The 11149-nt window shown below is 35.9% G+C and overlaps 1 protein-coding gene across 1 annotated transcript in view; it reads right to left on the minus strand.

Moving 5' to 3' along the window:
* Positions 1-1945: 1945 nt before the first annotated feature.
* LOC106936123 (relaxin receptor 1-like) overlaps positions 1946-11149 on the minus strand; it is an 81820-nt gene continuing 72616 nt past the window's right edge. Inside the window, exons 12-15 of the mRNA XM_015016950.1 lie at positions 6143-6214; positions 5567-5638; positions 4817-4888; positions 1946-2871 (exon numbers count right to left, since the gene is read on the minus strand). Coding sequence (XP_014872436.1) covers positions 2517-2871; positions 4817-4888; positions 5567-5638; positions 6143-6214 — 571 coding nt within the window. The 3' untranslated portion in view covers positions 1946-2516. The remainder of the gene's footprint in view (positions 2872-4816; positions 4889-5566; positions 5639-6142; positions 6215-11149) is intronic.

The raw sequence follows: 11149 nt of genomic DNA on the forward strand, positions 1-11149 counted from the left end.
TGTTTGCGGGGTCAAGGTAGGGAAAGGTTTGGGAAACCCTGCTCCATGATTTTATAGTTTATTAGATAAGCTGAAGGCTATAACAGATTTTGATTAAAGTAAAACATGTTTTCTATTTATATGGACAGTTTACACGGTATCACATCACAGCAGCAGCAGATTTGCTCTTCAATCTCAAATATTTCCAAGGAATAAACCGTCTTCAGCATCAACTCCGTTTTCCTCAATTGTCAGTCTGGAGTTCATTTTAAATGGCCATTTTAAAAAACAACTATTCTGATTCTCCTCATTAAATCATGAAACAACCAAGGAGTCCTCATCTGATGTTGATAGCAAATGAAATTGCATTTGTTAGCATTCTGATGAAATCCTGTGTTGAGCTGTGAGCTACCAAAACACAGAAATGTCTTTATTTAAGGATGCAGGGAACATATTTAAGAGTTGGGGCATGTTACCTCCACATTGCATCACCTCTTCTTTTAATGAAGCGCTTTAACTGTCTAGAAAATGTCAGGAACAATATGTTGAGTTTTGAATGTGTCGTCATTTTCTCTGTTTTTCTAACAGACTTTAACTTACTGCCATACAGATGTCAGTTTAATAGCTGTCCACCTGGAACACAAAATGTATCTGGCACTGTGTTGCTGTAAAAGTCACCTGGACAACAGCAAACTTCACTGAGCTGCATGTAATGGTGAGGACTAATGCTGTGCGACATACTCATGTCCACTAATCTTCTCTTCTTAGATTCTCCTGTGCAGTTACTCTGTCTTGTATTAAATATATTTATGCCCCTATAAACATTTTTCCCGTTTTGTCACATTACAACCAGAAATATCAATGTATTATTGGGAAATTGTAGCAGATGAACATAGAATATTTGTGAAAATATCCTGTATGGTTTTATGTGTTTTTTACTACACTAATTCTGAAAAGTGGTGGGTGCAAATGCATTTAGCAACTTTTACTTTAATGTAAATTTATAACATCTATATCTGTATTGTACCGTCACAACACAGTGACAGTTTTAAGTAATGAATAAAAAATGATAAAAGTTACATGCTGCAGCTTTGAAAAGACTACAACTTTTCTTTTGTCAGGAAACTGTGGAGTGTTTCTCCTCACCATTAGCCAAGGAAAAGGCTCTTGAAACAAATTATATACTTGAAATCACAGTTTCAGCTATAGATTGTAGAGTTGATATTTAAATGTTTCTAGTGCAGAGATGTTGATAAAAAATATGGTTAAATATTTAAGTATTGATTACTTTTTTAGACATCAGTGTAGAGCTCTTGTTTTATGAAACTTGTCCTCAGTTGATTCAGTTATTATCACACCTAACATACTAATTTGTTGTGTGACACCGTATTTAAATGTGAGATGTTTGAGCTGATTGATGCGTGGATATATTTTTTCCTCTTTTTAGGGTAATATAAAACTTAATTAGCTTTTTTTATTGCCCTGGTGCCAGCTTTCTACCCCCAGCTGTTTTCTCACTCCTTTTCCTTCATGCAATATTAACAAGGTCATGTAAAATTATCAAGCCAAAACGTGGTAGAAAATTGGAGCATACGTGCATGGGGGGGGGGAAACATTAAATTTTGATGTGCAGAGGGACAGCTTTCACTTACACAGCCTTGGTGGTAGATGCATCCAGAATATGTTTAAAAGATTTTGTTGGCATTGAGGTAAAAATAAAACTAATATGAATCTTGATTTACATTCAGGGTTTGAACATTTGCATGCTCATTGCATTCATATAAACTTTTTACGAAGCATCTCAGCTTTTCTGGAAACATCTCTCAACATCTTAATCAAGAGTCTGTATTAATTTAGCAGATGAAATTACGATTTGAGAAATCCCTCTAGTGATTTATCTTTTTCCATTTAGTCATGACAGCGTGAGAAGCATTCAGATTTGTAGTTTTGAGGAATGTAAATACACTTTGATTTCTTTTATCTGTACTGTAGTGTTTATTTAATTTCACTGTTTCTGGTTTGTTATGGAGAATGATCAAATGAATGCGCAACTGTGGCATCAATGTCATTTAGAATAAATGTGAGCAGAAAAAGTTTAGTATTGGACTGCAGTGGTACAAGAAATCATTCTTCACTGTCCACCTCTGGTTCCCACAAGGTAATGTTTGCTGTCCATATAATTGCATGAAATTTTTTAACACGTTGAGTTTCTGAAATTAATTAATAGTCCTGGCCCTAATACAAACATCTTGGGTTCACTGGTAGGAAATTTAAGTCTTAACTCCATCCAGAACCTCTGGGCAGGTCAACCAAAAAACAAACTCTAGGAAGTAAAAGTGTGTCAGGCTGCATTACACACATATTAACACAGAATGAGTAGTCACTGCAAAAATATTGATGCTTTGCATAAACTTGATATAATTCATAATAAACCCTGAGAGACTTATTAAATATTTTATACCAGAGAAACATAATGAAACATGACTATGCATTATAGCAAAGAAATACAGTCAGAATAAAAATAAATAAATAAAAATTCAGGCAGAAACTTCAAGTGACACTTTGTACTCTCTGAAGTTTAAAAGGCTCCATATCCCTCTCCCTTTGCACAACGCTCCCTCCCAAATGACTGCTGTTCCCCTGAAAGTGCAGTTTGACTCACAGCAGAGGGAGATGATGCACATGGCGTGGAGTTTGTTCTCGGAGCGGATATACGAGCGCATGCAGATGACAAAGATGTTGCCAAAGCATGTGGTGGCAGAGACAACCCAGACAAAAACCCTCAGGACGATGTTGGCCAGCAGGTCCTCAAAAGACGAGATGCCATCTGTGTTGGGCTTGCAGCTGCGCACGTGAGGGGCATAGCCGCAGTACTGGAACTTCTTGAAATAGCTAAGAAAACAGATAAAACAACATCAAAAAAGCAATCTAATGCTAGGGCATGGGGTGTGTGTTTACTTGGAGCCTGGAGTGGTCTATCCACAATATTACCCTTACTGTCTATTTGTGCATTTAAACTGGAAGATAATGAAAAACAGAAGGACAGTGATCTCATTTCTGTCAGACTGTGCAGTTCAGGAGGTGGAAGACTTACTTAAAAAACCTATTTGGATTAAAACTGGTCCTTTTGTTCTTATAAACTCTTGTTGGAGGAAGCCGACAGAGATTTAACGTCAGTCGTTTATCAAAACTAAAAGAACTGAAACCCAACCAAGCGTTTGGCTTTGGGTTAATTTACTTTTAGATGTGGGGTGTTGACACAGCTCTGCTTTCTTCACAGTGTCACTTTGGCCTGAATGGTAACTAGAAAAATGGCCTTAATGAAAAGCAAAAGGAAAATCAATCAAATCCTCTCAGATCCTGAAATGACTAAATTTGGACTATTGATTGAAACTATTTTTTTTTAAACTATTTTTTTTCTGTATAAAATGCAATAAATATTATACTTGGTGTGCAAGTATTTGCAGAATGTCCACATTTTGTAAAGTTACAAACCCAAATTTCAATGTTCCTTAAAATTTTAGAACATAAGCCAAGTTTAACTTGGCCTGTCCGATGTGTGCTGGTTGTTCTCTAATGATCTCTAACAAACCAGTGAGGCCTTCACAGAACAGTTAGATTTACACTGAGATTACATTACATAGGCAACTGGTTGTGAAGAGTTTTATTTATGGCTAAGAGGGCTGAAAACATGCTTCATTTTTTAAAAAACCCAAATGTAATTTTCTTTTCTTTTCTTATCGTTTACTGCTCTGTGTTGGTCTGATACATAAAATCTAATTTAAATAAATTAAAGTTTGAGATTACACATCAAAATGTCAAAAGTTTATCTCCTATATCACTATTGGAGATAAACTGTTGCTATTTTAGCCAAAATATTCACTCATTTCAAATGAAGGTGGGCAACGTTCAGGATGGAGGTTGAACGTTCAACCAGGGAAAAAAAATAAATAAAAATACTAAAGTTTTGTCATCAAGTGATGCACCAGTATGTAAATTTGGGTTAGTATTAATATCTGATGTTAATATTACTGTTGTGTCCGATAACTGATATCGTATTATGTTCTCTTACCTTTTCCACATAGTGAGAACACCCCACAATGCACTGCTTCAACATCATTGTCACATGACTAAAAAACTCATCATTTATTGAAATTGAAGTTTTATATATCAGACAATGTGGTAAAAAAATTAAGAAAAGCCAAACCCAATGTATTGTGCACTTCTACTTTGTTCCCATGTTTTGCTGCTTTTTATGGGTCAGTTTATGGAGTCAAATCTGTTGAAAAATCATAGAAATTGTATATTTGGAAGCAGATTATAGCCAGGCTGGTTGATTTAAGAGAAAAACACACACACACACACACACACACACACACAACCCCACACACACACACACACACGCACACACACACAATGTAACCTTCCACAGCATAAAAAGTGTTTGTCATGAAGATTTGAAATTGTTTTTCACTGTTTGGTGCTACAAAATTACCTTTCAATTTACTTGCCACAGTTTGGGGCTAAACCCTTTTTACTAAAACAAACCAGATCACCATCCTTCTTAACATTAATGGTTTTTGTTTAGCCCACTTGAATAAAAACGAAAAACTACAACTAAAAAAAAGAAGTAAAAAAGGAACTTATTCCTTCCACGAATTCATGAATTATGTATCTTTGCGCTCTGAGAGGTTGGCTCACCTTAAAGCTGGTTTAATTATCTCCCAGATGGATTTAAAGCTGAGCCCCAGTAAGGATAGCCTGTGACTCGGTCTTATCAGTACATTATGTGTGAAAAAATGAAGGTCTCCACAGAGCATGATAATGTTGTACTTACATGTGAGTCAAGTATCTGAGAGGTTCAAACATCCTTCGCTGTATGTTATCAATTTCTATTCCCTCTATGCTCCTGAGAGACATAAAAACATTTTGTTACAAATTCTGAAAAGTGAAATACAGACCTGTGAAAAAGAATATGCTCCTATGGACTTTCTCTGTCTATGCTGTTCTTGTCAAACTTCAAGTGTTTCAGATCAAACAAATTTTATTATCAATAATAGATTAAAAAAAGCATGTTTCAAAAACTTTGTTTTTTGAGCCATTTGGAGGCGAATTTGAGCACAGTGCTGTGCTCTGGATTACTGTCCTGCTTCATGATCAAAGTGTCCCTACAATCCTTTAGAAATTTATGCTAGAGAGATAATTAATTGTTTGATCACTTATTGAAAATTGTCCAGAGCCTGAAGCAGGAATACAGCCCCAACCATCACACTACCACCACCATGTTTTCTGTTGGCCTGATGCTCTTTTTCTGAAATGATGGGTTAGATTTACACCTGATACATTTGGGCGCACACGTTGTAAAACTGTGTGAGAATTTGGGTTTTTCTGGTCTTTTTGCCGAGCCTTTGTCTTACTGTTAAACTTTTTCCTATTTGGTATGTCACAACAGACATGTTGGCAGATCTTAAACATCATAAAAGACTTCATTACCCTTTCAAAAGCTGATACAAAGCTGTTGTTGTCCTTAAATCTCCAACAGTAAAGATTAGTGGTCAGTGTCAAGAACGGGAGAACAGATACTTACAAAGACTTCAGTTTATGTAACTTGTCAAAGTGATCCAGTTGAAGCTCCACGATGGGATTGTAAGATATGTTTCTACAAGATTAAAAAAAAGCACACAAAATATTAAATATAGATGCTACTGATCCTTGATCTCACACTACAGATAAATCCTGCAGAGATTACATATCAGACATCAGCGCTTCATCTAAATAACATGTTTTTCTGTTTCTTTTTAACTCCTACATGTTTTCCTTCCAATCAAGCTATCAAAACAATTCAGCAGCAAAAGCTGGACTCGTCCTCTTTCTGTTTGTCTCTGCATGACAGCTTGATATAAACCTATTATGCTGTTAGCAAGCTAACTTCTGCTCAACTATTTTTATGTACTAAATGCATAAAATCTTGGTGCAAATGTAAAAACTTTACTTTTCATACTTTATATGTCTGATTTAATTATATTGAAATAAAATACACTAAATCCAATTAAAATTGAGTTTTGTGCAATCTGATTCTCGCAGACATGAAAACAGACTCCAGCTGCAGCAATCCAAAGTTAAACCAAAATCTGTTTACTGTCGTGTTTGATTAAGAACTCACAGTTGGAGCAAATCCTCCAGTAAGACAAATAGATTGGGAGGTATGGCCACCAGTCTGTTGTTGGACAGATCCCTGTGCAGAGACACAAGCACATAAGCATTAGACAAATAAACAAACTCATTCAGAACCAAAAGACTGTTCTAATTTTTGCTGATCTTTTTATAGAACATTGTTGGTTTCCAAACTATTTCCTGCTGATATACAAAATATGAACAACAGACTTGGCCGATTGACATGCAGAGACAAACAGGCACAACACTGTACTTTCTCCTTTACATGTGTTTATTATTTGTAGAAATTATGATAAAAAGAGAAGCAACTTTTTAAAAATAAAAATAATTTTTCTTGTAAAAAAAGAAATCTATGCATGAAATCCAGTTATTGTAAGATTTTACTCAGGAACAATTAAAGGTGCTAGTACGAGCAAAAAATAAATAATCTCAATTTAGTTGTCTTTTTTTTAAATAAACTTTAAAATAACACAAAAAAACAAGGGCAAGGAAAAAAACTTAACACCTCATTTCAATAAAAATAGTTCACAACATGTCCAATAAGAAACCCTGTCAGACAGACATTATGACAGTAGGTATTATAACTCTTACAGGCCATTTTCATACACAAAGTGGAAACTAAAGTAGCTAGTCGTCTTCTTATGTCTGTAAGAAATACTAAACATCTATCAGAGACACAGCTGAGAGTTCTTTATAAGTACATTAGAGTTTCTAAGTGCTTTAAGTAGAATGACCCTGGAGTTCTTTTATTCCTTGAAGAGCTCTCATCTTCTATCCAAAAGCCTTTTTCAGTTCTCAATGTGATTGGAAGTAAGGCCTATTCGTGCTGTAGTCACACCATTTGGGTCATTAAGTACACAAGTTGCCAGTTCTGCTCTCCGTTTTTGTCCAGTACTTGAGTCCATGTTATTTGTCGACATACACATGAGTGGCTTTGGTCACATGGTGTGAACTGCTGTGAAACTGAATGAGGAGAGTCAGGACTGATCACCATCCTCTTTGTGAACTCACCATACATGCAGAAGATACAGATAAATGGAAATACTATTTTTCTCCCTCAAAACATTTAAATTAATAAAGTAGAAACAAGGTAAAGTTTACTATTGAAGCAAGATTAAGGTTAAAATCCACTGGCAGGAGTCAGAGGGAGAATGTAGTGGACAGAGTTAAGTATCCTGACAGGCTGGTGTTTAAAGACGCTCAGAAGCGTTGGAGTGTGTTCTGGTACCTTCTCCCTGAGGCAGGAGGCTGAAGACGGGTAGTGAGGAGTGTGAGGTGTCACCAGCAATGCTGGCAAAGTGGATGTCAAAAATATCAGTGAAGGAGGGAAGAGTAGAGATGATCCTCCTGGCTTCTCTATGTCTTGCAGAATCTTTTTGCAGTCTGCAGAGTTAGGTAGATAAAATCTGAGGTCACCTCCTCTGTTAAATGTTGGTTTTTCAGACGTGGTTGGCTTCTTTTAATACAATCTAGTTATCTCTGTCTAAAATTATGTCTTCAGTCGACCATCCCTCTTCCTTCAGATGTCAAATGAACACCTGAGACTAGACAGAATAAAATGGCTCTTCTGGTCCATCAGTGATATGAGGACCAGGTGAGTCTAATCAGTGAAGAGTTGCACATCTGTGGAAGAGTAGGCAGGAAACTGTGGGAAGGAGGCTAAGTTAGCTGAGCTAAACACAAAGGGTACTAAACTAATGGGCTTAAAGTGGACATATTCTGCAAAATTCACTTTTTGCATATTTTCATACTTCCATTTGGGTCTCTCCTGCTTCTAAAACAGCCCAAGTGCTTAAGAAAACCTCTACACAGTTGATTTTTGGCAATAAGTTATTGTTTTTTTGGATCCGGAAAACAAGCCATTTCAGAAACCTCCCAATTGTTAAGTCGCAATCGAAGGACACTGCCTGGTTACTTGGCAACCCCATCGTAGCCAAGCCCATTACCTAGCAATGCAAGTGGAGCTCCAGCAAAGTTTGGTTAGCCGGTTTTACAGCTGTATGAGCTGCAGTGGCTGTGGAAAAAAGCAAGTGTTTTATTGTTTATCATCCAGAAACCACCTTCTGTGTTTTTGTTGACTGTTTAAGAGGCTCTACTTTTGGTTTTCAAAGATGTACAGTGGCATAACTGTGGCTCTGTTTGCAGACAATTTTCATGTGCAAATGTAAACATTGATTTTGGGGGCTTAACCAGCAGCAGCTTATTTGGACCTAAAGTGACAAGAGGGCCTAAAATGGCTCATTTTGAAAAGAGGCAGAACTGAGTAGACTGAAATCTCATAATCTAAGAATGATTTTGTGCAAAAAATGTAATGAAATGTTTTGAATAGCATGAAGACCTACCCTAACCTGTTCAAGGAAGCAAGATAGGTCACCTTTAGCACAGGAGGTGATATCGCTCCACCTCCATTCATTTCCTATGGAACAAATGCTATGAGGCAACAACTGCTTGCTGTCCTTCTACGCGGGATTCAATGTGGCTAGCAACACAATACAAGAAATTTGAGAAATGGTTTTTCACTGTTGTTACTATTCTGTCCCATGTGTTGGATTTCACCACAAGCAGCAGAAAACTTTTGCCTTTCGTTGTCGTTCGATACTCCCCATAACACTAACATATGAGTTTACAAGTACACTGGCAAGGAAATGTTAGTGTCGACATGCTTACCTGTGTTTGAAATCACCTACTGCACCACAAATATAGCAGGGAGAATTCATAACCTTCTTAACCAGAAAGGAATCTTAAGATGCAGAAACATAAAGATAAATGTCGCCTTTTTTGCAAGGAGAGATATCTTAACTTGATTAAGGTACAATGATGTAAGCAGTGCTTTAATGTTACATCATGATTTATCTTCATCCTCTGAAGTCTTTGTAGTGAAGATTTATTGTTATAGCAATTTACAGTTCAATGCATGTAACTAAAAAACATTTATAAAATACTAAAACTGACTTTTTTCCAGCAGCCAGAGCTGCGAGATGCATTCTCTCTGTTTTTCTTGTTTCTGATTAAATAACCAACAACTATTATCAACACTTTGTATGCTTAATAAGGTTGACAAAATAAAATCTTAGAGTTTGCAGAAATGTGCATTATTGGTGAGTGTTTAATTATGTTGTGAGTACAACAGAATAAATAAAGTCATGCGAAATGTAACTGGCTTCTGGCTACAGAGTCGAGAAGAAACAAAACAACACTGGTTATTTTGCTTTGATGGGATTTAGAGATAATAAAAGAGTCATGGAAGGCCTTATCTTGGACAAAAGGATGCAAAAAAGTATTTGCAAGAAAAAAAAAAAAGTAAAGAGCTTGACGTTATCTAAAATATTTCCCGCTAAGTTAATTTATTCCAAAGTCTCAAAGTCAAACCCAAGCAGTTGGAATTAGCCTGAAGCTTTCACAGCCTAGACAAAGAAGGTGTGTCTGATGTTACAATAACGGTGCTATAGCTTTCAAATTTTACAGATGACACATTTCTGTCCCTCAAATATCCAGCAAGGAAAAACAAAAGCTTCAATTACCCCCTAGCTGTTAAATGTCTGCAGCCCATTTTTTATATTTCAGGCAGGACAAAAAGTGTCACAGTAATCTTGAGATATGACCAACTAATTTTAAGTAGTTCAGCCTTTAATCCAAAGCGACATTACTACAAAATTTAAGGAAATTTTCCTTCAGTGTGTTCTGGAGAATGAGAACAAACAATATGTTGCCTCCGGCTATCGAAGTTACTGCTAGAGGAGCATAAAAAATTCACAGGTCCCTGAAACAGGAGATGCTAAAACTCATGAGGCATTTATCAGCTTTGTACAGGCAACAGTGAGGCACAGAAAACAAAAGGAACATACAGTTGGGGGGATGCTATGAAGATAAATGCAAAAGGGCACTATTCAAAACTCAAGAGGGAGACAGGATCTGAAGTAAAAGGTTCACATCTGCAGGCACACGCAGCACGTCTGTGGTTATAAGCCAGAAATATACAAACAACAGGAGTGGAATGGTGTCCTCTGTACAGAAACAGGTCAAATAATACCCAGTCTGAAAAGTAAAACAGTAGACACTTGGTATAATACTGGCTATAAAGGTTAAATATGCTCAATTTAGAGGAGCATCTCAATAAATCACAATAGTTTAGAAAGCTAATTCATTTAATCTCCTTTATTCAGAAAGTTAAAATCATTTTTCTTACACAAACAGAGTTAAGTTCTTTTACAGCTAACAAAAACACACAATCACATGCTAGGACATTTTAGATTAAGTAATATTTATCCAAGATGGCACCCAGGATGTTTACTACTTTACTGTTACAAAGAGAAGAGACATTACTGAGGCTTTTCTGTTCAAATGTTTTTTTTTATGTGTTTTTGTACTTTTCCTGTCATGTCAGGTTTATAAATGAAAATTGTTTTCCAACATTCTACCTGGTAAACTAAAGGCTAAATAAATATTAAATAAAACCCTAAACTTCTTTGAGCGATGAATTAATTGCCTTCATTTTATGCTGTATTAATTACAGTAATTTACGCAAAAAAAGTTTTGACCAAGCAGTGAGTGTAAATACTCTGTAGTTCCGGGTGAAACGTTTTAGTAGGATCTCATTTCAGAACAAAAATGTTTTTTTGTAATATTCCAAAGTTCAGAAGCTGCATGTAAGCCACAATGATCAAAATTAAGATAAATAAAAACTTGATATATCACTGTGAGTGTGATTGATCCCTATATAAATATATTTTCAATCTAACTATTTAAATGAATTAAATATCAATTTATTCAAATTGACCTGTATGTAAGAAGTAACTTGTTTTGTGATATATTTTGTGGATTATTTTTGGGGAGGTATATAGTACAGCACTGGAATGAAAATGGCCTCTGATGAGTTATTGTTTATTTTTTTACTTTGTTTTTCAGTTGGAAAAACTCCAGGAAAAGTCATGAGCTCAATGAAAAACAGAAAAAATATCCTCTGGGGTTCAGACATTTGGAGAAAATTCAATAAAAA

This window comes from Poecilia latipinna, unplaced genomic scaffold (genome assembly GCF_001443285.1).
Source record: "Poecilia latipinna isolate Pla-1442-1.1 unplaced genomic scaffold, P_latipinna-1.0 Scaffold2082, whole genome shotgun sequence".
Taxonomy (NCBI): Eukaryota; Metazoa; Chordata; class Actinopteri; order Cyprinodontiformes; family Poeciliidae; genus Poecilia; species Poecilia latipinna.